The 27,475-nt window shown below is 48.4% G+C and overlaps 1 protein-coding gene across 4 annotated transcripts in view; it reads right to left on the minus strand.

Moving 5' to 3' along the window:
- TGFA (transforming growth factor alpha) overlaps window positions 1–27,475 on the minus strand; it is a 91,711-nt gene that overhangs the window by 54,342 nt on the left and 9,894 nt on the right. For all 4 annotated transcript variants that reach the window (XM_031036451.2, XM_006728016.3, XM_081833643.1 and 1 more), the window contains exon 2: window positions 383–436. In XM_031036451.2, the coding sequence (XP_030892311.1) occupies window positions 383–436 (54 nt within the window). The remainder of the gene's footprint in view (window positions 1–382; window positions 437–27,475) is intronic.

The raw sequence follows: 27,475 nt of genomic DNA on the forward strand, positions 1-27,475 counted from the left end.
ACGCATAAAATAACGAAACAAAGATCACCAGGCAGAAGCATACAAAGGGTTCAGGAATCTGGGCTCCTCTTTAGATGCATGATTACGTGAGCTGGAAGACTGGGGCTGTTCCCGAGCTCTCCAGCACCCTTGCCCACATGGACTGTCTGAACAGAGCTGGGAGATGGCAAGCCTTTAGGGGAGGGGGAACAGCGCCCCCTGCTCCCACAACGAAGACCCCTCAGGAGCGCAACCGGGCCCCTGGGATGCAGGGGACAGCCCTGCATGAGCAGAAGGGGCAGGAGCTCCGCAGGAAGCTTAGAGGGCAGGCTCCACCCAGCAGCCGAGGTCTGCTCCGGTCCCCTACTCATCCCTCACGGAGGGGACAGGGGATGGGACTCACCACTCAGGGCGGATGTGCTGTTCTCCAGGGCCTGGCACACAGCCAACAGGAGACCTGTGTGGGGAGAAGAGAGGAAAGGTAAGAGTCTGCTCGGCAAACCGCTTTCAAGACTTGAGGGCAGGCCCCTTGAAAGGGAAAGACCAGGCAGTTTTACAGAGTGGCCAAAAGGCAGACCTGGCCATATAACTTGGGGCTCAGTGCAAAAGGAAAATGTGGGGCCCCTATTCAAAAAGCAGCAAAAAAAAAGTGCCATTAAAGGTACTCAATATAGGGTGCCTGGGTGGCTCAGTTGGTTAAGCGACTGCCTTCAGCTCAGGTCATGATCCTGGAGTCCCGGGATCGAGTCCCGCATCGGGCTCCCTGCTCGGCAGGGAGTCTGCTTCGTCCTCTGACCCTATCCCCTCTCAGGTGTTCTCTCTCTCTCATTCTCTCTCTCTCAAATAAATAAATAAAATCTTTAAAAAAACAAACAAACAAACAAACAAAGGTACTCAATATAAAGCTTTTTCCTTCCTTCCATGGTCTCTTTCTACCTGTTCTGGTGTTTTTTGTTTTTGTTTTTTAAATACGGTATAATTTTTTTTATTGTAATGAAACACACATAAGATTTACTACTGTCACCATCTTTAAGTGTACAGTTCAGTGGCATTAAGCACATTCATGCTGTTGTGCGTGTCACGATGGCTGTTCCGCTGCTTATGCCATTTGTCTGTCTCTGAGCTGTGAGGACTCTTGCAGGCCGAGCATCGCACCTCACAGGCGCCCGGGGACCCCAGGGACGAGTGCGCACGTGCACAGCCGACCACCCACAGCTGGCTTCCCTTCCCACCAGCAGCTGGATGATGTGCTGTGACCAGGCCAGGCAGGGCCATCTGGACAGGTCTTTCTTCTTCCCAGGGACTCCAACCACGGCAGACAGTTGACCCCCAAGGGTACTACAACGTCTGTGTCTGATGCATCGGGTTCCTGGATCAGGGGTAGCGGGGAGCCTTGCCCCTGTCTGGTGACCCACTGAACGGGCCATAGAGCTGCCAGCTCGGGATGGGGACAACTGCCACCATGCCCTGTTCCAAAAGGCCGGGGGGTGCACACACCTAACACCAGCTTTTGTGTCTGGGCCCTGCCAGGGGCAGAGTGTGGCAGGGCTGAGAACCCACGCAGGGGAGGCAGGGAGGTGGCGGTAAGTAGGATCATGGGAGCTGAAGCTCCAAGTCCCTAGGACACACTCCACTGTCCTACTGGATTTCACTTACGAAATACAAATTCAAAGGTAAAACTATTAAGGATTTCAAGACTGCCACTGCACAGCATTAAACCCCAACCTCGGGGCCCCTGTGAGCATGGGGACTTGGGGAGATGACACAGGTTGCACGTCCATGAAGATGTCCCTGCCAGCAGCAGATGACTTTCTGCGCCCTCCCACCGCGGTACCGGAGGTTTCTGGAAACAGCAGCAAAGTTCCAATAAAGAAGGAACCTCTTGGGAGTTATGCAATCAGCATGCACTAAATTAGAATGACTTCCTAAAACTGAAATGCAGAAAGATACCCCGGTGGCCGTGCACAGGCCGGGCCACCTATGGGTTGGCCCAGAAGACAGCTGAATCAAGTCAGCACAGAAAACAAGCAGAGTTGTGTGCTGGTACTGCTCAACTGCAAGGGACTAGCACACACTCCCGCATGCAGGTTGTGAGGGCTCCTTTCCCCTTTCCCCTCAGGGTGTAGACACAGAAGGCCTTGAATCTTAGGGGAGAAACGTATTTGGCACAGGGAAAGCAATCATGCTCAGGGCTTTCCTTTCGGCCTTTGCAATAAGAAACATCACAAAAATGGCAGCCTGCTTTTCCTGGAGGTCTGGCATGGATTTCCCCAATACCCCTACACAGGAACCAGCTACTGGGGGCTAGAGTAGGGGCAGAGCGAGAGAGAAAGTGGGTAAAATCAAACGCCTTCCTCCATGCGATTCCTTCTTGCTGCTCATTTTGGAAGCTCGGCTCTTATGGTTCCTCTGGACATATTTAAACAGCCAAGTCTGGGACCTGCACACCAAGCATCCAAGTGAGGCATTCCTGCCAAGGCCAGGTCCACACTGCCAGATGGGGACCAGTCACGATCGGGCTCTGCCGGTGCTGCCACGAAGCACTCTGGGACAGTCAGCCAGTGACCGGTAGTAACACAAAGAATACGGGGATTCCTTGCAAAACTCTGAGGAAGCGCTTCTGGCCTGTCACAAACTGTCCCCAAACCAATGACTTATCTTGCCACCTCCCTCCTGGGCCCCATATCCTGTCAGTCAGCGAAAGCAGAGCTGCTATAGTTTCTGGTCTCCGTATCAATCGCTGCTTGAGCAAAGCCAAGACAAGAAAGCAAATACCGTCCAACTGTAGCCAGGACCAAGCAGAGATGGACACCCACTCTCCGGAGTCTGTGGAGAGGCTAACCGCCCCCCTCCCGCCCCAAGCTGTGGGGCAGGTTACTTTGCCCGCTCTCTTCCTCACCCATAAAGCCATCTGCTGCCAAGCTCACAAAGGCATTCTGGGAACTCATCGGAGTTTGCAAAATCACCGTGTTCCACAGATGAAAGTCACCGGTTTTTTTGAGCAATATGGAGAAGAACAGTTCCTTTCTATACCCGCAAAATCCCACGGTAAACAACTTAATGCCCTGAGCTTCTCTCTGCAATCTTGGTTCAGGCACAACTTCTGTTGATGAGAGGTGAGGCCTCTGCTTTCCCGGGGGGTCTCAGACCAAAAGACAGGGGTCAGACCTTTTTCACTGCCCCCCTCCCCCACCAGGTGGGGCTGCCCCTTACGGGACAGGTACCAGTTCCAGGTCCAGCACTCAGGTTTTATGTGTTAGTCAATCGTGATTACCCATGATGTGGCACCTCCAAGCCTCCCTGCCTTCTGGTCCAGACTCTAGAAACACGTGGTTTCACAGGCAAGGAAATGGAGGCTTACAGAGGTGAAGAATTTGTCCAAGCCCCTGCAGACAAGTTCAAGCTCAAGGCTGTCTGAAGTCCACGTCCAGGACAGCGTTACATCATCACACCACTCCCGGTCCTCTAACCATAGTCTGTCAGGAAACACTGGCAGGTGTGTCTCCCCAGCTGCACCCCCCAAATGAGTCTGAACAACAGATTCAGCAGGCCTAGCAGCAAAGCTTGATCCCTCTGTTCTGGAGGCAGCAGTGGCCTCCAATTTCCCCCACTAGGAGCCAGGTCTACTGAGGGGCAAGGGTGTGAGCAATCCAGACCCGAGGCTGCTGAGCATCTGCGTAAGGCCAGGTGCTCGGAAAAACCAGGCTGTGTGAAGGCCTTCCAGAAACCCATGGTCCTGGTAGGCTCTGAGGCTCATCCGAAACACAGGCAATCCTTCCCTGGGGCACCTGTGTGGGGACAGTGCAGCTGCCGCATGCAGTGGCCCCAGGAAGACCACACACAGTTCAGATGGGGGCTTGGAGGCCACAGCCACGCGCTCCCCTCGCCTGCCACGGGCCCCCCCAGCGGCCTCCCTCTGGGGCACGAGTCCTTCGGGGCTGCTCTTGCCAGCACCTTTCTACTTAAATAGCTCCAAAGAGGGGAATCCCTGGATCATGGAGTTCAAAAAAGAAAAAAGGGGAAGTGGGGGGTACCTATGAAAGCTGATCCTCCACCCAGAGAAGCGTGGAAACCCAGGCCTGCCCTCAAGGGGGACAAGGGTTGCAGTGCTTATAATTTAGCTGTTTGGAACTTAAAGTTTCCAACAGGAAGAATGTCAAAAAAGACGTTAACCTATTTATCTGGTGAGTTCATAGACCGAAGCCACCATGAAACCCATCCACTGATATGCAAATGGTACCTGCTGTTGAGAGGTGCTGGACCCCTAGCTCCCCTGGGCCACAGAGCACACACCCCAGTCCCTGAGTGCAGCCCCTCACTCACGCATGGGACTGGGACACCCTCTATCCTCTCCCACCCGTCAGCCTCGTGACCACCTCCTCTGTGGACACTCAGCTCTAGTGTCCAGATCTGGGAGAAGCATCCTCAGGCCCCTGGGAACCCCAGCACAGTTGACCTTGCCCTGCTCTGGCATCTGGGACAGCCAGTGTCTGCTTCCCGGCTCTGACCCAGTCCAGTTTGGATCAGTTGTTGCCCCCAGAAATCAAAAGTTGCACATCTCATCCACGTTAAGCCAGGCTGCCTGAGTGAAAGGGTAAAGGGTAGGTTGTGGCGTCAGGGAGATGTGGGGGGGATGGCGAGAGGGTGTTGTAGATCCTTCTGGTTGAAGAATACCATGGATTTAAAGGAGATGCTGAAAAAAGACCCATGGGTAAAGAAACAATGCAGGCAGGAGAGAGGGGCAAAAGAGAGTGTGGTGCTGTGGGGTGAGCAGCCAGGATCTCCCCCCCCCCCACTGCTGTACTCAGGGCTGGAAGGTCATATGGGACACAGCCAGGATCTCAGGAAGTGGTGGGTGGTACCTAGAGAGGGAGAATCCTGCAGTTTGGCCTGTGGTCTACAGGGACACGCACGGGGCAATCGTGTGGGCACAAAAATGCACGTGAGCGGGTCACATAGGACCCAGGGCCTGCTGGTATGGCTTCTAAGGCCTCTTCCCTTATGAGCTGCATCCCAACATTTATGGTTTACCTGCAAGCATGGCAGGATTTTAAGTGCATAGCAAAAACTAATACTGTAGGACTTTATCAATATTTGAAAAGATTTTATTTATTTATTTGACAGAGACACAGCAAGAGAGGGAACGCAAGCAGGGGGAGTGGGAGAGGGAGAAGCAGGCTTCCTGCCTAGCAGGGAGCCTGATGCGGGGCTTGATCCCAGGGCCCTAGGATCATGACCTGAGCCAAAGGCAGACGCTTAACGACTGAGCCACCCAGGCGCCCCCTTTATCAGTATTTTTAAATGCAAGAGGTTTTGATCCACGGGACAATGCTGGCTGGTTTCAGGGTAAGAACTGGTTAGGAAGAAAGAAAAAGAAAACAAACACACTGCAGGTAGGGACAAGGAGGAAGTCTAGTAGGACCGGGAGACAAGGAGCTTGCCCCTGGTGAGAATACCCATAAGTGTCATGGTTGAGAGCAGCCACATGCATCCCCCACGCCCTGGTGTAGGGAGGATGGCCCTCAGAGAGTCTATGGTTTCTCTCCAAGGAAGAGGTGACAATTCACATTTGCCCCTGCTTACAGAGACATCAGTGACACTTGCTTCAGAGGATGTCAGGCAAAGCTGCAGAGGAATCTGTAGAAGAACTGGCCAGACAGGATTAGGAATACTCTGGGGATAGCAGGGAGAGTTTAGAAATATGTGACACGGGAATGAATCACCCTGGGCAGACGGGCTTATGGGACAGAGGGCTCTTTCTTCCACCATCCCAGCATCTCAACACTGCTTTTAAAACACAGGTTGGACCCTGCTACCCAAGGAGAGAGCCTTACAGAGAAGTTATTTGAAAGAGTTAGTGTTGTGTGGCAGGTGGCACATCGTGATGCACTGCAAAGAAACCAACTATGCAGGGAGGCGGCAGCTTTTAGTTACAAACCCACACAGGTCAAGGTCCCAACCCCTTTGTCCCAACACAGCCGTGACATGGGACAAGTGAAGCAGGAAGACATTTCTATGCCAGTGGCAGGTGGTGGAGGGAAAACCACTGGAGGCTGATTGGTCTCCCGAGCTCCCTCCTCACATGATTCAGTCAGAGGATGGTTACCACTGCGGCTGACAGCGTTAATGCGGGTAAGAGCCACAACATTTGCTCCAGTGCTTACTACGTGCCCTGCAGAGTCTCCCTCGAGAGTCAAAGCAAGTCCTAGGAAGTAGATACTGTCGTGCTCCCATTTTGGAGGTAAGAAAGTAGAGGTACAGGAGATTAGGTAACCTGCCCAAGGTCACCTAGCTTCTAAGTGACAGATATTGCAAGTTCCTGTCACAAGGTCCAGTTGGCCCCACTTTGCTTCTGCTGCTCCTGCCAAGTACAAAGAACACAGACATGCTAGAAAAGACCGCCTCCTCCTCCTCTCTCCTGCAGAGAAGCCAGGTATGTATTGTGACGTGAGGAACACAGGCCAACAGGGAGCCCAGAGACCAGGGTCAGCTACGAATCGTGTCACCCTTAGCAAGTCACTTCACCTCTCTATCTTAGGCTCCTTACCTTTAATGACAGAGTTGGGCCAGAATGTCGGCCAGTCCATAAATTCCAGGCATCTATGAAGATTCAGAGCTATCTTCCTCAACCATCCAGCCAGGGAAGTGGGGGGGGGGGGGGACACACACAATGGCTTCATTCCAACACTCTGTAGGTGGATCCCTGCCTTGAAGAAGGCTCAGACAAAGTAAAGCCTTTGTGTGCCTGTCTCAGTGAGCGAGCTTGGTTTATGGTAATTCTGTCCTTCAATTTAGCATGGCATTTACATCAAATATCAGAATATGGGTGAGACCCTCAATCTAATCCTAAACAGCGCTTTCTATCTCTACATTTTCAACACAGTTTTGATAATATACTCCAAGCTCACAATCCACGAGGGAATGCATTTGGGTCAGTGAGCTTGGGACTCTCAGCTGCCCCTCCTAATGACCCCTGGGGTGGCTGTAAGTGGTAAAGTCCACCTTGATGAGTCTAAGGCAACACCTCATGATTATGTCATGGAAAATAAGCCAGTGTTACCTGAATGCTCATAGGTATTTTCCATATCCATCTCAATATATCTGCAGATGGGAAAAAGCCAAAGTATTCAGGGGGAACCTTCAGGATCAGGGAGGAAGAGATGAGCAGATGGGGGTCTCGATTGCAAGGTCTACCACTTTCTAATTCTGATTCAGGCTCTGTGATGGCAGAGCAGAGAGGAGCCTTGCCCTCAGAACCGGGTTCAAATCCGAGCCCTGCCGTCCTTATCTGTGAGACCTTGGGTGTGTTATCTGACCTCGCTGAGCCTCGGCATCCTCATTCATAAATAAGGAGGACAACTCCTCACACGGCTTCTGCAAGGATTAAATGCAATAAAATGGTATGCACAAAGTCAGAGAAAAATAGAATTTTCCATACGAAAGCACAAGCAGAAAAGGACGGGCTGCCAAAGGCGCCATACTGATCACATGTTTTCACAGACGCTTCCCCTGCTTCCTATAGCCTCTAGCACCCTGACCACTCCCCAGAAGCCTGTACCTCAAACCATGTGTTCAAAAATAAACTCGTCTCATCCCTGACCTATTCCACCTCCTCCTGGCTTCTAGGCGGGGCTGAGGACCTGACAGCCATTGTCTACCCCTCCCTCCCCTTTACCCCAAATCCAAGCCCAGGCCTCCTCCGCAGTCTGCCTCTGCACTGTCTAGCTCATCCTGCGCAACCCCCCCTCCGCATCCCTACTGCTAATGCCCCAATTCAGGCCTCATCATCTCTCCTGGGCTATCGCAATAGTTGCCTGACTGGTTTGCCTGCCAACAGCGTTTTTACCTTTGCTCCTGCTGCCAGAGTGAGTTTCCTGAAACACCGGCTGGACCATAGCACTTCTTTCCTCTAAACTCCCCCACAGGCTTCCCGCTCAAAGAACCCAGCCTGAAGTCCCGAGCAGAGATGTAAGGTGCAGAACCTGGTCCCAAACCCTATTTCCACCTGCTACTCCCTTTGGACCCATTGACTCCAGCTGCCTGTCATGGTTCCCTCTGCCCTGCGCACAACCTGCCCTCATTTGGCTCAGAGCTGTGGGCTCACGCTACCAGGGTCCAGACTCCAGTCCTTGTGGCTCTGTGATACTTAATTGCCTGAGCCTTAGTTTTCTTTGCTGTAAAAACAGCTAAAGATATCTCTTTCCTGGGGCACCTGAGTGGTTCAGTTGTTAAACGTCTGCCTTCGGCTCAGGTCATGATCCCGGGGTCCTGGGATCGAGCCCCACATCAGGCTTACTGCTCCAAGGGGAACCTGCTTCTCCCTCTCCCACTCCCCCTGCTTGTGTTCCCTCCTTCGCTGTGTCTCTGTCAAATAAAGAAATTAAAAAAAAAAAATCTAAAAATAAAAAAAAGATATCTCTTTTCTGCACAGGGTTGTGATGAAGATTAAATGAGGGGGAGGGGACCCATGGAAAACGTGGGGTACACAGAGTGGCACATAATAAACACGCAACACATGGAGCTACCACCGAGAGTTGCTGGGAATATTCTGCTGATCTCTCAGGTTGGCACGCCCCTTCCTCTTCCTCCACCCATGAAGTCAGATTTGCCTCTCAAAGCCCCACCCAAATGTCAGAAATAATGATTTCTTCTTCAGAGGAGACCTTATCTGATTCTGCCTTATAGTTTGGAAGTTCTCCCATCTTCTCTGTCTCCCTCTGGTGCGGCCAGATGATGCGCTGCTCATCTCTACCCCCATGCCAGGCACCATGCCTCACACCTAGTTAGGTCTTTGACCCATGTATATTGGATTGAGTTTTTCTAACAGGTCACTAACCTGAAAACAGAGTGGAGGGGTGAGTGTTGAGGGTGTACAGATGGGGAATGGGAAAACCAGCTGATCCTCAGAATTCCTTCCTCCCTTCTGTGGTATACCCTCCAGACACACAGCTCTAAGTCTTGGTTCTCATTCTGATTTCAGTGGAGATGAACAACTCTTGAAACCTGGCCTGCATGCACGCATTCATTCATTCAAGAAGTACTTGCTGAGGACCACTACGCGGCAGACTCCACCCCAGGTGCCGCAGACCTAGAAAAGGACTAAAAGTTCCTTCTCTTACAGTGTCTGCAACAGATCCTTCCTGTGAGAAGTAATCCTTCCCAGTCTTGGCAAACCATTCACACTGAACTCCATCATAAATGTCTGACTGCACCATCATTCGGGGGGAAGGGAGGGAAGGGGAGTTAAAATGTTTCTTCTTCTTCTTTTTTTTTTTTTTAAGATTTATTCATTTGACAGAGAGAGAGAGTGAGCGAGCGAGCACAAGCAGGGGAAGTGGGAGAGGGAGAAGCAGGCTTCCCGCGGAGCAGGGAGCCCGATGCGGGGCTCGATCCCAGGACCCTGGGATCATGACCTGAGCTGAAGGCAGACGCTTAACTGACTAAGCCACCCAGGCACCCCTGTGTCTATTTCAATAACGATGTGAACTGGCCTCCGTAGAAGAGGAGTGCAGAGAGCCATCCTTCTCCGGAGCCGGGAGTGAGTCTCCCGAACCCGCATGCCAAGAGGACCCTGACTTATTTGGGGTACCTGCTGGCATGACTCCAGAGACGTTTATTTCCACATCCTTAACTCATTTTGTAGGCTTTTCCCGAAAACTTTATGAGAAAACAGGAAGACCTGCACCTGATGACCCCAAGGAGGAAGAGACAGAGTCAAGAGGGGGCCAGAGCCGAGTGGACCGGCTTGGAGCAGCAGGAGGGCCAGCCTAAGACTGTTTGCAGAGCACTACACGCCCAGGGGCTCTTCGGGCAAAGGCAGGACTTGCCACAGGAGTTTAGTCTAGAGAAGGAAACACAACTGAAGTAAACACTTACCTGCGTTCCGCGAGTATCTCTCATGCTCTCTACTCAAGCCCTTTGTTCCACCCAAATGCGTCCACCTGGTTCAGGTGTCCTAAATTTCCTCATTCTTTCCTGCTGCCCCCGCCCCTTCTCCCCAGCCTTCCAGGCCCACTAGACCCCTACCTCCTCCACAGCACCCTCCTGACCTCCAGCAGGCACGCCATCTCCTTTCGCCCCCGGACAGGGTCAGTCCTGTCAGCACCGGTGGGTGCGGGGCCCGCTGCAGTCGCTCACATGGGCCAGCCCCCTTGCTCGTTCGCTCTCTCTCAGCCCAGACCTCGTTTCCCACCATCTCTGATTTAGAAGAACTGATTACGGTCTTTCTTCCCCTACTTCAAGGGGCAAATGGGAATATTTGCCAAATGCTTTGAGCTCTTGACAGTCGAGATCTTAATAAATGCCCGGAACTGACAGCGCATGCACAGAGAAGGAATGCAGCTGCAAAAGGTGATGTGTGGTCTGACTTCTGGAAAGGCATGCCAAAAAAATAAAGGACTAAGTAAAAAAGCCAGAGAGACCCTCTCAGCAGGATGCGGAGGCTGCCCGTTGAGATACCTTTGTTTCTGAGGTCTGATAGGTGAGGTCACACCTCACACTGCTATGCAGACATCTTCCTCTTCTAACACCCCACCCACTTCAGAGCCTCCTAGAACAATGCCACTGATTTGGTGGCCTAAGAGGACCTGCTCCTCTGTAGCCAACAGCATTCAGGGACAACATATCTTTATCAAAAAATGGGCTAACCAGGATGCACCAAGCATCTCCTCTGGGCAGGAATGGCCCTGTGCCCACTCCCACCCACACAGACCTATGCTACGCCCTTTTGTGTGGGGAGGAAGCAGTCATGTCTTGGGCAGAGTTAAAGCCTTAGCAAAGACCTGGGCCAAGGGCTGGGTACTAAGTCAAACTTCCTTTTCCAGCAGGCCTGCTCCCGTGCTTGCTGGCGGAGGGCCCCGTCTGGGAACTGCGGGGCAGCGGGGTGAGGATCACGGAGCCCTCCCGGGCCTGCTGGAGGTCCCCGGCTGCCGAATCACCAACAGGCTCACCCAGGGCCGAGCTCTGAGGTCGCAAGCCGCTGTGCCAAGCTGAGGTGCTCTGAAACCTTGTACCAGCTGGCTGACACCGACTGGAGGCATCAGAGCTTCTGCGGAAAGGGCTACGCTTGACTTTCCCAGAGTCCCAGAGGAGAGGAGGGGAACGGGCCAGAGACCAGGCCAGGATGAAGTGGCAGACACAGTGGTCTTACCTGCAGGGCTCAGGTCCCTCAGTACTGGGACCAGGTGAGCCCAGACCCGGCTGCCAGGAAATGCAGAAACCAAATGCCAGCTCTGGAAGTGTCCCGGGGGACTTTATAAATCTCCCTCCCCCTCCACAGAGGCCCATGGCCACGTCTCAGTTTCACCTGGCCTTGTGGCCCCAGAAGGGCCATCCGCCAGGCCCAGGGTCAGCAGTGGCTCGGCCTGGACCTCCAACCAGCAGAGTTAGCCTCTCAGCAGGCCCAACAAAGCCAGGCTAATCCCTCAGCTACGTCATGGCTATAGGTACACACCACTCACAGCAAGTGGCTTGCAAGCAGGCTATGCGCCAGGAGGAGATAAAAAAAAATATGCAATCCTTGAACTCTGCCCCATTTCCTCCATTCGAATAGCTTGGTGGTGACAAACTCATCCCTTCCCGCTGCTGCACTCGGGACACCCCCAGAACCCCACCCTGCGAAAGGCATTGTGATGCTTGGGCCAAGATAAATACCAGCGTGACTTGGAAGAATTTCAGATCGATGCAGCATCAGCCTGGGAAGGGGGTGGTGGACAGAGGGGACAGACAGCCTTGCACCAATGCTAATCACCACGGTCAGGCTTCCATCGTGTTCTGTGTTCTCAAGGCCGGCCACAGAACACCCTTAGGAGAACTCACTTGATCAGATGAGGGCCACTGATTGAGAAGCAGGGGCCAGAGGAAACAGATTCCCGGAACTACAGATTTTTAAGAGTTAAGGGGAAAACTCTCTGAAGTTCTTGTAACCCTATGTTTCTCAACCCCCGTCACACTGCTGACTTGAAAAATGTCGACTGCTTTTCCTTGGGCCCTGGAGATGAGTGAGGGGCAGGAGGAGAGGAAGAGGAAAGAATGGGTGAGAAAGGGCCTTGCGGACAGGTGCAGGTGCCAGCCGCTGAAAAGGATCCGGACAAGGGGAGGGCAGGAGGTGTTGGATTGACAGCCTTGCCCTGGGAGACCCTGAGCTGGCCACCCCTACCCTGGTTCTCACCACTGGCAGTGCCCCCTAGGGAGCCTGAGGAAACTCATGGGGGTGGCTCCTGATGGTCACAATGACGGGGGGCATTGCTGGTATTTAGGCAGTAAGAGCAGGGACACTAAGTTGCTGTAATGCATAGGATTTTGTCCCGCATAAGATGCTCATAGTGCACCCCACTGAGAAGTCCTGCACCCCACCAGGGCCAGTCCCTTCAAGCATGGGGCATGCAGCCTCCAGATGCACACGAGCAGAAGCACCCGAAACTCGGGGGGAAACGGAACAAGCCAGAAGTCACATGAATGGATGGTGGTACTCATTAGAGCCCTGTGAATGGTCTTTGGGAAGCTCATGGGGGGTGAAGGGGGGGGTCCTGCTGATCTGCCTGCTCTCCTTTAACTGGGATCCTCCCTTCCCCCTTCGAGATTCCCTCTATTCTTATGCTCATCTGTCTGTCTCTCTGTATTAATCTGGAGCACTTGGGTTGCACAACATGAAGCCCACCTATAAAGTAACGAGACTGACAAAGCACAGACAGAACCCACTCTCAGTGTTTTATAGTCATGGGATTCCAAAGAGACTCCCAAAAGCCCTAAGGGGGAGGAAGTGATTGGAGTAGGGATGTATTCTTGTCTCTTAGCCTGCTGCCTGATTTTAGGGCCCCTGACAAATTTCTCTCCGCCAGTGTGGATTCTTCTAGCCACAGGGAGCACAGCCATTCAGTGAATGCCCCCAAAGCACTTAGTTGTATGTGCAAAGTCTTATCTGCCGCTGGGAGACAAACCAGTTACGAACAGGGCATGCCCGTCCCCACCGTTTTGGGGTGGAGAGCATCATGTACCTTTTAGTGGTGTCAACTTAATGCATTTTAAAGGGAGACCAAAAATCTGGGAAGACACAGTAGCTCTTCTCTTGGGAAATGGGAATGGGATCTCTCCCACCAACCTACTCCTGCCCCTTTCCCTATTTACTTTTTTGAACTTTTGGCTGGGGAGGCGGGGCGGTGGGAAGGGAAGAGAGGAGAAGGAAAAGGGAAGAGAGATCAAGGAAAAGAGGACATTTTCTCCTAGGATGGTTTAGCTCAGGCAAGAACAGAAGAATGACAGAACAACGTGGGTGGCAGCCCGCATGTTTAAATCCGAGATAGGAGCGCAGTGAGAAGGGGGTCTTGATTAATATTCAGTGTATCTCCGAAGCATTGCCTAGAAAAAACATCAGACTCATCTAGATGAAAGTTGGTACAGGAAGCAAAACCAGCTGGTGAGATGGTACAGCTCCTTTGGTGTACAGCTGAATGGTTTGTGGCAAAATAAAACATCATGTAACCATATGGTCCAGCAGTAGAGCTTCTTGGTATTTACCCAAGTGATTGAAAACTTACGTCCACAGAAAAACCTGCACACACATGTTTATAGTGGCTTTACTCATAATTGCCAAAACTCTGAAGTCACCAGGAGGTCCTTCGGTAGATGAATGGATAAACATCCAGACAGTGGAATATTAAATGCATAGTATTAAGTGAAATAAGTCAATCAAAAGAGGCTCTAAACTGTGTGGGAGTCCAACTGTAGGACATTCTGGAAAAGGTAAAACTATGGAGACTATAAAAAGATCGGTGGCTGCCAGCAGTTTAGGAGGAGGGAGGCAGAGATAAATAGGGGAAGACAGGGGGCTTCTGGGGTGCAACTTATTGTGCAGGCGGGGGGAATCCAGGTCACTATATGTTTGTCAGAACTCCTAGAACATACAACACAGGAATCAGCTCTAGTGTAAACTAGGGACTTTAGTTTAAATTTAGCTGGAAAAAAAGCATGAACATTTTTTTTGGAGGGGGGGGAATACCACTTTGATTAGCAGTTTGGGGTTTCTCCCTCTGAATATTTTCTTGTAGGCTTAGGCTTAGATCTTGATTTTTTCCCCCACAAGTACTGTCCATACCCTGGAACCAAACGGTCCACCCTGTGGCAGTACCGTACCTTCTTAAGCATTTTCCCAACTGTTGGCCATCATATTTATGATTTTAAACAACGCTATAGTTGCTATCTTTGAACTTACAGCTACTTTTTAATGCTATTCTCCTGAATGTTATTATTCTTTTTAGTATAGTTGGCGCACAATGTTACGTGAGTTTCCGGTGTACGACACAGTGATTCAGCTTCTCTATGGGTTGTGCTCAGCTCACCACAAATGCAGCTCCTACTGGTCACCACACAGCACTATCACAATACCATCGACAGGATTCCTTGGGCTGTGCCTTTCATCCCCGTGACTTAGTCATCCCCTAACTGGAAGCCTATACCTCCCCCTCCCTCTCATCCATTTTGTCCATCCCCTGCCTTCTCCCCTCTGGCAACCATTGGTTTGTTCTCTGTATTTACAGGTCTGCTTCGGCTATTTGCTTGTTCATTTGTTTTGTTTAAAACAAAAACAAAAACAAAAACCATTAACTAGGTAATAATAATGTATTAATATTGGCTCATCAATTGTAGCAAATGTACCACACAGGCAAGATGGTAATAGTAGGGGAAATTATGTGGGGTGGGGCAAGGAAATATATGGGAATTCTCTGTACTTTACACTCAATTTTTCTATTAAACCTGAAACTACTACTACTACTAAAAAAAAAAAAAGTCTATTAAAAAAACAGCTGTTGAGGGGCGCCTGGGTGGCTCAGTCGTTAATGTCTGCCTTCGGCTCAGGTCATGATCCCAGGGTCCTGGGATCGAGCCCTACATGGGGCTCCCTGTTCCGCGGGAAGCCTGCTTCTTCCTCTCCCACTCCCCCTGCTTGTGTTCGCTCTCTCGCTGTCTCTGTCAAATAAATAAAAGCTTAAAAAAAAACCCCACAGCTGTTGACAATTACAACACTATGAAACTGAATTATTTTACTCTACGCTCTAAACTGTCCCGTCATACTGCTTCCCTAAGTTCAAGAAAAATGTCCTCCTAGGAAGGCCATGGCATAAGCAGCTTGAATTGGACTTTTCTGGAAATGCGGAGCAGACACTGCTCAGCCTACAATGGAGGCCCACGGATCTGGGCCTCACTCCCTGTCCATCAGCTTGGCTGAGTGTAAATACAGAGGCCAAGGCCCACTTCCTGGCCAGGATTTGCCATCACTCTGAATTCCAGCTGGCTGAAAGCTCAGAGGACGGGAAGTACAATTAGCTCTCTTACATCGTGAAGTGTGTTGTACGGATGTGCCCGATAAACCTTTACTGATAGTGGCTCCCAGGGAGAAGCAATGAGCAGCTCTGGTCAGGGATTGGTCTGGGTTGCCGCGCATCCTGAGCCTCACTCTCAAACTAAGAACATGATGGATGAGAGAAAGCAGAGAATTACGTTCCTTATAGAAATAGGCCAGAGACAGAGGAGGGGTGGGAGGGGGAGGACTCTTCCAGTGAGAGGCTGGTAGGTACCATCAGGAATCAGAGGCCTTCAAAACAACCACAGAAATCCAGAATCTTGGTTTCAGGGCAACTGGCCTTGCTTTGGTGATTTTTAATATAAAAGAGATAACATATTGTAGACATGCTGTCTCTTAGCTGAGGACAAGTTTTGAATACAATTTTCAATCTGTTGTCAACTGGCTGTCAGCTCTGAGATTGAGGGAGCAGAACACAAGAGTTGCTAGAAGAGTGGTTTAATCCAATCCAATTTCTTGATCCTCTAGCTACATCTAAGAGTGGGCTCCCAAGTGGGTGTCAAGCACAGCCTTTATCATACCAAAATGAAGCTACAGTTACAGAGAAATCTTCCATCCCCCTTTTCCGTCCCTTTTTATAACTCAGGCAGGAAAGGAACAAGAGAGTGCAGGGGTCTTTTAATTGTCCAACATCATCCTTCTGTGAAGACCTACAAGCAAGGTAATGAAGCAAGTGGCTTATTCCCCATCCCCCACATGGTTATAACCTGACATTTTATTGTAGGTTTATTTTCTGTGTCCTTGGGATCGAGTGGAGGTGGGGGAGATGGAGTTTTTCAGGTGACTGTATTCTCAGTCCCAAGAACAGTGCCTGACATATAAATAGCTCTCAACAATACTTGCTGAATGAATTCAGTTCCTTTTCAGGCCAAACCTGTCAGACAGTTCCAGAGATGGTCAGGGAGTGTGAACCACAAAAGCCAACACTTGAACTCTTATTTGAGCAGGAGCACTTCATAAGGACTTGATAAAATCTAGGTTCTTTCATTCTGGAATAAGAAGACACCATTAGAACTGTTGTATGGTGACAGCTCTCCAAGAAATAAGTCCAACACTGGACCGTTTTCTTCATCATGGAAGTCTTTATGTAGATAAAGAGAGTCATCACGGTCTGAACTGGTGACATCTAATGGCAACTTGAGTAAAATGAGGGAAAGTCCTGCAAATATCTACTGGGGGGAGATCTAAAACTGAAGTTTCATCTAAAACTGAAGAAACAGCAAGTGCAAAGGTACTGAGGTAGGAGTAAACTCAGCGTGTTCAAGGAAGAGCAACAAGGCTGGAGCAGGACAGTGGAGGGAAACAAGGCTGGGGAGGTGCCAGAGCAGGCGTCTCTCATGGGCACAGCTAGGGTTCTGGATTTCATTCCAAGCTGACAGCCACTGGCAGTTTTTGAGCAGAACAATAATGGCACCTGATGTAGGTGTTAGGAGAATCACTGGGGAGACTGAGAAGGGAAGAAGCCTTATGGAGGCAAGACTGGAGATTAGAGTGGGATGAGACCACTGCAGAAGTCCAGGTGAGAGGTGACGGGGGTGGCGGGGGAGGCCTCAAGAGGTGGTCAGGTATACAACAGAACAGAAACAAGACTCGCTGAGCTTAGGACGTGTGCTTCGGTCTCGATCCTGCAGGCCCCTCGCCCCCCACCCCTCTTTACCCTGTCTCTGCTTCTACTATTCCTCTCCTTTCTCTTCACCTTCCTAGGCCATGGTCAACCTTCAAGGCCCAGTTCAAACATCAATGTTTTCAAAAACCTTTCCTGTCCACCTCAGATGGAAGACCCCATCTCCCTCAAAAAATAAAAAAGCAAATGAATAAACAAACAAGAACACAGGCCCAGAGAAACCCACTAGCAGCCTCAACATAAGTCAGTTTTCTCTGGATTCTGATATTCTCAAACTTCTCTAAAGAGCTTTTGCTGACAGTTCCCTTCCAGAGTCTGCCCCAAATCCCTGAGATTCCCCAGAATGCTACAAACTGGAATGAAGTTTCTGCCCCTGGTTATCCCCAGGCAGGTCCCAGGAATATCTGTCCACGGTAATTGCAGGCTCACATGTGAGACACACATTCAACATCCAGGAGAAGCTAGCCTCTGGATGGTGACAGCTGGGCTCAAGGCTTTCTGGAAGCTTGCACAGCCTCTAACCCTGTTCACCATGTATCCCTCCCACTCCTGCCTGGACTAAAGCATCCCAGGCTCAAGAGAGAAGGGCCCACGAGGAGCAAATCAAATGAACTCACCTGGGACCAGAGGACACACAAGCTGCAAATGAACAAACCAAGAGATTATTCTCAGCTCTGGGTTTCTCTGCCCTAAATGTCCTGCCTCTGCAGCAACCTTTTATGCCCCGTGCAAGCCTAGCCCAGCTCTCTGCTGTCCTTCATATCCCCGCCCAGTGCCTGTGGGAGAGACACAGAGACAGTCATCCCCACTGATGCGGGTGTAACGGTGGTGAGATTGGTGTGGGGCTGGAGCACTAGGACAGGCCACATAACCTTGGGAAAGGAGTCCTTCCCTCTAAGGAAGGGAGAAGTCAGTGTTCCTATCTGCTGCTATGTCAATGCTATTTTGGGAGCAAGGGGTAAGAAGGAAAAGGAGAGAAAAGAGGAGAGAGACTCTGGGAGTAAATTACTCATCATCAATAAAAATGTATCTGTCAACCACTAAATGTCAGGTATCGTGCAAGGCACTTCAGAAGTTGAGAATAAGGGAAAGAGGGAAGGTGAAAGAAAAAGTTAAGAAGTAGGAACAGAAATCTCTAGATGAACCCCCCCCCACACACACACAGGGGTTACTGTCAAAGGAGCAAGAGGTCACCTGGAGACACCCCAGTGACAGGACTAAAAATGAAAGTGATTCTTCCCCCCAGTATGAGGGAGACAGTGGCTAAGAATATCAATAGCTGTTCATACCAATTTATCCACACCCTCAAATGGAAGGTTTTTATATAAACAAAGCCCTAGATTTCCAGAAAATTTCTGCCTGTGGAGCCTCCGAAAATAGCTCACCAGGTGATAAACAGCCCAGGTACAAACAACGAAGCCCTTTCTGAAGAGGCTAAAGTGGGGAAAACCAAGAATAGTGCACCCGTAGGTGGTTTAGAACAATCCAGATTTCTTTAATGCTTTCTAATGACCTCATTGGGCGCCTAAACATGCTTTTACACAAAAGTTAATGACTTTATCTGTAAGGCCAAACAGTGAGGCCGTTCGCCCACTTCTCGGCTCTGCAGTGGAGTCTGATGACATCAAAGCCCCCAGACGGCATTCTTGGCTGAGCCAGCACCAGCCTCTGGGATGAAGACCACAGGCACAGCAAGGGCTTCCATTTTGCACCCCAACCCCCTTCCCCATTTGCGAGGGCGGCTAGTACCTGCCTCATTTAATGAGGCATATTCAAGGGAAGACCCTTATCTCCTGTTTGGTGGGATAACCCCCCGCCCTGCGGTTCACTTCTCCAGGCCGGGAGCTCGGCTCCGCGGTCGGGCCGCAGGGCGCAGGGCGGGCTAGCGGGAACCGCTGCTCTCAGACAGAGCGGCTCCGTCCTTGGCCTGGGAACAGTCGCCCACTGGAGCCGAGCCCTCTCCCTGCTGCGAGCCGCACCTCCCACAGGGGAAGGGAAAACAGCTGGACAGGGTTGCTCCCTGATTAGGAGGGGCAGCACATCGACGAATGATTAGGCACGTTTATTTTCTTTACTGCTGGACAACAGTGGGGTTATTCCACCACCGTCCTGTCCTTGTTATCACTCAGCAGCTCCATGCAGTTGGGGTTCCTCGGGGTCTGAGGTGCAAGCTGAAAGGATGAGGGCATCTGGACCCAAAGGGACTGCTCTGTTCCAAAAGGTTAAACCTTTCTTTCTTCTTTTTCTCCTGCTGAATGTCACAACTCAAGAGCATCAATTGGAGGAAGAAATGTTAGATAGTGGGTTGCTGGAGATGAGGTGACGCAAGTGAAGATCAAGGGAGCCTACAGGGCAGCGAGCAAAAGGCCTGTGGAAAATACAAGTGGGCCTTCTGCTCAGAGAACAACAGAATTTTTATGAGGTGGTGTTATCTGGGTGTTTAAATCTCAGGAGATAGTTGAGTTTCCTGGCTGCCTAAAACACCAACTTTTCCTCCCCCATGGGCCAGCAGGATGGGCTTGTACAGAAATGACCAACTGGTCAACTTTTCTAGAAGGGCTAGGGAAGCTACTGCAGTGGAGGCAATCTACTATAAGCCAACCAGCGATGTGAATGATTCGGAGTTGCAAATTAGGGAGAGAGGGTTCTAGAAAAGGATTATCAAGTAAGGTCCTTTAAATAAGACTGATTTTTAAAACTCACATTTTTTTTCCAGAAAGAGGTCTGTCTTTGTAAAAGTGGTCCATCCCACTGGCTATTTTAGTAATACATACAGGTTTAATAATACATACACTACCTGATGAAACCTTCCGTAAGCCAGAGTGGTGCAAAGTGAAGAGGCAATCACCACTAATTTATATGGAAACATTTCTTTTTGAGAGAGAGAGAATATGAATTTTAAGCAGGCTCCACACCCAGCATGGAGCCCGACCTGGGGCTCGATCTCACGACTCTGAGATCATGACCTAAGCCAAAATCAAGAGTTGGACACTTAACTGACTGAGCCATCCAGGTGCCTCAATATATGGAAACATTTTTGAGCATTCTTAGACCTAAAGAATAATCTCCTGGGCTTTTTTGATACTATAGGACACCTCTTGCTAACAGATGCACAAAAAGCGAGATAAAGCACAGATGCTCACAGACACAGTTCAAACATATGGCGGCTGGATGTGGAGATGCTGAGTGTAGTTTGGGGGAACAAGCTTGATGGAGCCACCCTTACTGCTTGGGGTGCATGCTGCCTCTATAAAAGCTCGCTGCAAAACAAATGCTGGAAGCTGTTTTCACTTTTATGATTTCTCTCTTTAGATTTCTTTTGGTTAGCAAAAAGAGGTACTGATGTCGGTCTTTTGTAAAATGAAGTGGCCTAACACAAACGTTCATAAAGGGGACGGGGTACTTGTGGACTCTGTGACAAAGGGTACGACTCCTTTACCTAACAGGAAAACCCCCCCGCCTTTACTAAACATTGGTAAAACGTCCACACGGTGGCCCTTGCTCACACCTGAGGATCCAGACGTTAAACTATATTCGGAGTTGCAAAGGCCATTACAAAAGGCTGCCAGCCGGATGAAGTTCCCACATACAAGTGAAACAGTAAATGCTATTTCTGTCCTGACCTGCCGCTCTACCAAGTCAATGGAAAGGTCTGTGTGTTTTGCGGGCCCATGTTATGGCTAAAGTTAAGGGTGAAGGGTGTTCAAGGAAACCAGCTACTGGCAAATGTGCTAACACAGATTCTAGCTTTAGTGGGACTATGAAGAACTAAGGGTGTTAAAGCAAAAGTGGTAAAGACTCTGCTGTCTTTTGTTATTATTTGGGGGACATGTCAACCGGAGAGGCAGAGAAGGGAGGCGAGGAGGAGGAGAAAAGCCAGCCCTCGAGCAGAGGCCTTCGAGGCTACAGCTCACGTGCACAGTGACTTACAGGCATGTCGCTCACTGGAGGACAGGCTGCCTGCATACATGGAAGAGATCACCCTTTAAAACAAATACTTCTTAAAAAAATGTATGGTAGGTGGGCGGGGGGAAGGGCTAACTGGGTGATGGGCATTAAGGAGGGCATGCGATGGAATGAGCACTGGGTGTTCTATGCAACAGATGAATCACTGAACTCTACCTCTGAAACTAATGATACACTATATGTTAATTAATTGAATTTAAGTAAGATTTAAAAATGTATGGTATAAATGTGTACCAGTCTCCATGAATGAATTTATTACTAGAGGTGCCCCAGTCACCCTAATGTGTGTCAAGTAGCATGCCTCATGTGATTATCTGGCTCCTGAACAGCTAACTCTTGACCTGAAGGAGAGGGAAAAAAAAAGATCTGGACCACATTTGTTTCTATTTCCCAGCACTGGGAAGTGGCAACATTTCTTGTTGGCCAACATGACAATTACTTCCATGGCAATTACTCTCACTATGGTAAAAAACTCAAGGGAGTGGCTGTTTGAAAAGTCCGATTACATTCAGCCTACGGCCCGCTACAAAATGGCACTTTCACACATGCATGACACGGGGCACCTCAGCACCCACAGGCTTCCGTGAGTGAGTGACAGAGCTGCGGGACGGCTAGGTGGGCAGGCCAGGGACCTGGGTTTGAATCCTTGCGCTGCTACTTGCTGGCTGTGGGGGCGTGGACAAATCAACATTTTTGTGCTTCAGTTTCCCCATCTGTAAAATGGGGATAATCACCGTATCTCACAGGGTTGCCCAGATAGGCTAAAGGAGTTTGTATGACACATAAAACTCTTAATGAAATGACCACCTACCAGGTGCTGTTTTAAGTGATGGCCATCATCTTCTCAGATCGTGCCCTGCCTTCTCATACCCCAAAACCCTGCTCTTGAGCACAAGTTGCCCACTGTGTACCTCATTTCATATTGTAAAAAAACTGTCTGCTGGACGCCTGGGCGGCTCAGTCGTTAAGCATCTGCCTTTGGCTCGGGTCATGATTCCAGAAAAAAAAAAAAAATTATTGACACGGGTAACCACCTGGAGGAATCTCCAGAGAATTATAATTGAAACAAACAAACAAAGGTATTTATCGAGTGTTTCCACTTATATAACATTCTTAAAGTGACAAATTATAGAAAGGAAGAACAGATTAATGGTTTCCAGGGATGGAGGTGGGAATGGAAGCATGATGCAGCTATAAAAGGCAACATAAGGGATGGGGCACCTGGGTGGCTCAGCCATTAAGCGTCTGCCTTCGGCTCAGGTCATGATCCCAGGGTCCTGGGATCGAGCCCCACATCGGGCTCCCTGCTCGGCGGGAAGCCTGCTTCTCCCTCTCCCGCTCCCCCTGCTTGTGTTCCCTCTCTCGCTGTGTCTCTGTCCAATAAATAAATTCTTAACACGCACACACACACACACACACACACACAACTGTCTGCTTCTGCCACAATCTGCCAAGAATTCAGGGCTTGAGGGCAAAGGCTAGGGAATGGTGGCCCTCTTTGCATTAGTATCACCAAACCCAGCAGAAGCTCTGACATACATCAAGGGTTTGCTGAAGTGAACAATCCATGTAGAAAAGAAATCACCTAAAACAAATCAATAAATAGCATCCCTCATTTCAAGCTGATAGATCTTATTTTGGTTGTTCATCCCATTGGCTCTATAGCACAGCATTAAATGAGTAAAGTAGCCAGTTTGGGTGAATTAAGAACCAAATGTTACACTAGGCTTGGTTCACAAAAATCACAACTACTGCTTGATCACTTGGATATATTCTACATGGGATGACAGCTGAGATACTCCAAATGCCTCTGTTATTACTGTTAAAAGAAAAATGGCAGCCTTTTATCTGAAATCCAAAAAATCCAATTGAGTTGAAAGGACTGTTTTGTTTATTTTTCCTTATCTTCCACAGTAGAGGAAAGAGGCACTTCACCAGAAAATAAGCTCACATTACAAAGTGAGTTGATGTTGTTTTCCTAAGTGTAAATCTCTAACTTTCAAGTGGTTCACTGGGGCCTAAGCAGTCCATTTGCCAAAAACTTCTACAACCTACAGAGGATTCAAAATAAGAATATACTTGAAAGGATGGCCTCTAACAAAGAAGATCCCACTATCTTGATCCTAACAGAGCACTAGTCTGGGAACTTAGAGTAATGGCTTTTATATATTCTTTTCTCTCCATAAGGTAAGTTAAAACAGAGCAGAGTTCTGCTACCCAAGTCAGGAAGAAAACCCTACTCAGTGGACTTCTCATTCACAGGTAAAATGGGAAGTTTTGCATCAGGTACCATGTGGGGCTAAAGAGTTTACCGGTGATGACCTTTGGGCACTGAGAAACCCAGAAAAGCTTCCGAATCATTAAGGAATGGTAAAGTGACTTAACAATCCTAAGGTGTATGTGCCTAACAACAGAACATCAAAATATAGGAGTAGAAAATTAATAGAACTACAAGAAGAGATAGGTGAATCCACTATTATAGTCAGAGACTTCATTCAATACCCCCCTATCAGAAATGGACAGATTCACCAGCAGAAAATCAGTAAGGACATGGTTAAACTCAACAGCACCATCAAGCAACTCGAGGTCACTGACTTCCACAGACGGACTACATTCAGCAACAGAACACACAATCTTCTCACGCTCACATGAAATTCACCAAGATACGTCATATTGTGGACCATAAAATACACCTAGACACATTTTAAAGACTAGAAATCATACAGTGTCTGCTCTCAGACCAGAATGAAGATAAACTTGAAATCAATTAACAGAAATACAGCTGGAAAATCCCCTACATACTGGAGATTAAACAATACACTTCTAAAGAACACATGGGTCAAAGAAGAGATCTCAAGAGCAGTTAAAAAATATTTTGAACTAAATAAAAATGGAAATACAACTCATCAAAATTTGTGGGATGCAGCAAAAGCAGTGCTTAGAAACGGACATCATTGAGTGACTGTATTAGAAAAGAAGAAAAATCTAAAATCAATAATCTAAGTTTTCATCTTGGGAAAACTTAGGAAAGCAAATTAAATCTAAAACAAGCAGAAGACTAATGAAGGTATTGGTTTTAGTTACTGTTTTTCCTATTGTAAGCATCTGAAAATCAGTCCTCTACATGAGACAGTACTCCTCGAACTTTTTCACTAGACCCCCCTAAATTCAAAGAGAAGGAACTCATACCTATCCCTCTAGTCTTGGGGCACACTCTGAAACATTCCAAAGGGAAAAAAAGAATCGCAACTTATCCTTATATCCTAAAAATTAATTTTGTTATTTCCATCTTGCATTCTATCAACTAGTAGAGCTGAGTTTGTTTTAATACAGAAAATAATATTATGACTTGCCAGTTAAATTCCTTTTTGATTCTTTAATTATTCCCTATTCCAGGGAGATGTACCAGTACGTCGCCTGGCTCTGAGTATGCCACCCATCCTCCACGGTACTCCCATTTGAGAAGGAGACGTGAAAATATAGTTTCAGTTAACCAGAACATTACATGGAGGACTGCAGGCCTGCCTCATGACCCCCAATTTCTGAAAAGCAAAAGTTCCAGAAACAATAGGAGCACAGAGGTAGGTTCGCCATGCCTTTCGGAACAGTGAGACCCAGTGCCCATCATCAGTCTTCAGCCAAGCTGAGGAGTGAGGCAGGCATCCTTTCTCCCCTAGGGATTCAAACGCAGTAAGTATCCTCTCCACCACCACATGTGTTTCTTCCTCCAATATGCCCTAGGTGGGACGGAAGTAGAAGTCTTGTCAGGAGGACACCTGGGTGGCTCAGTCGTTAAGTGTCTGCCTTCGGCTCAGGTCATGCTCCCTAGGTCCTGGGATCGAGCCCCGCATTAGGCTCCTCGCTCAGCGGGAAGCCTGCTTCTCCCTCTCCCACTCCCCCTGCTTGTGTTCCCTCGCTGTGTCTCTCTCTGTCAAATAAATAAATAAGATCTTTAAAAAAAAAAAAAAAAGAAGTCTTGTCATGAAAGGGAGATGTGACCATGAAGGGACATCCAGTGTAATCCAATGTCCACTTTCCCAATTTTCATTATTTTCTGCTCCCACTTCCCGGGGCAATGACATGTTGCCAGCTCAAAAGAACAGTTCCCTATAGGATGAGCCTCAAATGAATGGAGCCGAACAAAACCTCCAGAAATAGATTCAAGTATTCCTAAGAATGTATCAAGTGACAAAAGTAGGATGTGAAATCTGAGAACTGTTCAACAAATGGCATAGAGTAACTGGACCAGTATTTCGCAAAAAGGCAAGTTAGAGTCTTTTCTTTTTTTAATTTAATTTTTAAAGATTCTGTTTATTCATTTGAGACACAGAGATACAGAGAGCGAGCGAGCATGAGCAGGGGGGGAGGCAGAGGGAGAGGCAGAAGCAGGCTCCCGCTAAGCCAGGAGCCCGACGTGGGGCTTGATCCCAGGACCCTGGAATCATGACCTGAGCCGAAGGCAGACGCTTAACCATCTGAGCCACCCAGGCGCCCCAGCAAGTTAGAATCTTAGCTCACATCTCATACCAAAATACATTCCCAATGAATTGAAATTTAAATTTGAAAAGTAACAACATAAAAGTAGAAGGGGAAATGAGATATCAAAGAAGCACCGCAAATCCCTACTCCAAGTAGAAATCGTAAAGGAATTATGAACAGATTTTAAGTCCTTAAAAGTTAAAAACAAAAAGATACTCCTGTAAACCCAAACACAACACATATAAATTTAACCAGCAAAATGAAGGAAATATTTTCAATATATCTTTTTTCAAAAGATTTTATTTGAGAGAGCGAGTGAGCACAGAGCGTGTGAGAACACAAGTGAGGTGAGGGGCAATATTTTCAATATATCTTTTTTAAAAGAATTTTTATTTGAGCGAGAGAGCGAGCGAGCGCAGAGCATGTGAGAACACGAGTGGGAGGGAGGGGCCGAGGGAGAGGGAGAAGCAGGCTCCCCACTGAGCAAGGAGCCCAATGTAGGGCTCGATCCCAGGATGCTGGGATCACGACCTGAGCTGAAGGCAGACGCTTAACTGAGCCACCCAGGTGCCCCTCAATATCTTTTTAAAAACTGTTCATGAATCAATAATTAAATAACCTACCCCAAACATGGTCTAATTTACAAGAAAATAAATTCAAATACTCAAACATGAAAAAGCATTCAATGTACCAAACTTTGGTTTTAACCAAACAAATACAAATTAAAATATGAGATACCATTTGGCCAACACAATGAACAGAATCTAGAAAATTATAACGTTAATCATAGGCAAGTTTGCCAACAAATAGGCATTCACAACAGGTGGCAGAAGTCTGTACATTCTTCTGGAGCGCCGATTGTCAAAACATATTAAGAGTTGAAAAAGTGTGTACCTTTTGACCTACTAGCCCATTTCTGGGGATTTAGCCATACAAAATAATGAAAAGATACTGGTAATGATTTAGCTGCAAGAATTTTCATGTCAGGTTTGAATATTGGAATTTGAGACAATCTACATCTCTATCCACAAAGCATGGGTAAATAAACAATGATAGAGTTGTATAATGGAATGTGTTATAGTCACCAAAAAAAAAAAAAAAAAGGATAGGTCGACAGATATACTTGTATTTTTGCCACAGAAATATTTTCCCTACAGACTGTAAGTAAAAAGCAGATTTAAAAATACCAAATGCCTTTTTGTTTGAAGGAAAAAAGTGAGTATATGACTATCTGTATCTATACAGAGAAAGAGATCTGGTCAGATACTTGCTAGTTAAACCTAGTAAGAGGAGGTCTCTGTTGAGTCAAATTTGGGGGTGCTTTTTGAATCTTCTGTTTGTAGATTCTGATTTCGATTTCACTTTGGAAAAGGAGTGGGATTTAACCAAGGCGAGCAGATAAGGCGTGTCTCCTGCATGGCCCACGAGGGGAGGTGGTGACCAGAGCGTGTGCATGTTCTGTGAGCACTAAGTGGCCTGCCCAAGAAGTATGTTTGTTTTGGGGTTTTTCTTTGCGTGGCAGGGGAGTGGCTGATAAGGTTTAGAGAGAGTCCCGATCCAGAAGGATTCCCCATCTGTGTGACCTAGGAGTTTACCTCACCTCCCTAAATAATGCTCAGGCCCCAAGCTTGCTTTCATTCCAGTTCAGGGGCCTATGATTCATCCCCTGAAACACTAATTATAACACCCAAGGTCTGCTATGTGCAAAAAAACATCTGTCATTGTTTAAATTTGCTGGCAGGGACTGTATAGAGCATGCAAACCAGCCCGATGATATGCTCCTCCAATGCAAAAATAACAACCCAGGGACTGTTCCAAGGTGAGAAGTGTTCAAGCCCAGAGTTGCCAACTGAGCTTGGTGACCTAGAAGGGGAACAGGGTAGGCCCCTCCATAGTTTATAGGCCAGTTCCTCCTAGCCCCTGCCACAGTACAAGTTACAGGTCTTAGGCTTTGTCTTTCCACCACGAAAAGCATGTTCCGTTTGTTTGTGCCCTGCTGGTTCCCAAGGCCTGGCAGAGGGAGGGGGAGCAGAGTGTGTAATTGCAAACCTCTCATTTATCAGCTTCAG

Source organism: Leptonychotes weddellii, chromosome 10 (genome assembly GCF_054177405.1).
Source record: "Leptonychotes weddellii isolate Sample4059 chromosome 10, ASM5417740v2, whole genome shotgun sequence".
Lineage (NCBI taxonomy): Eukaryota > Metazoa > Chordata > Mammalia > Carnivora > Phocidae > Leptonychotes > Leptonychotes weddellii.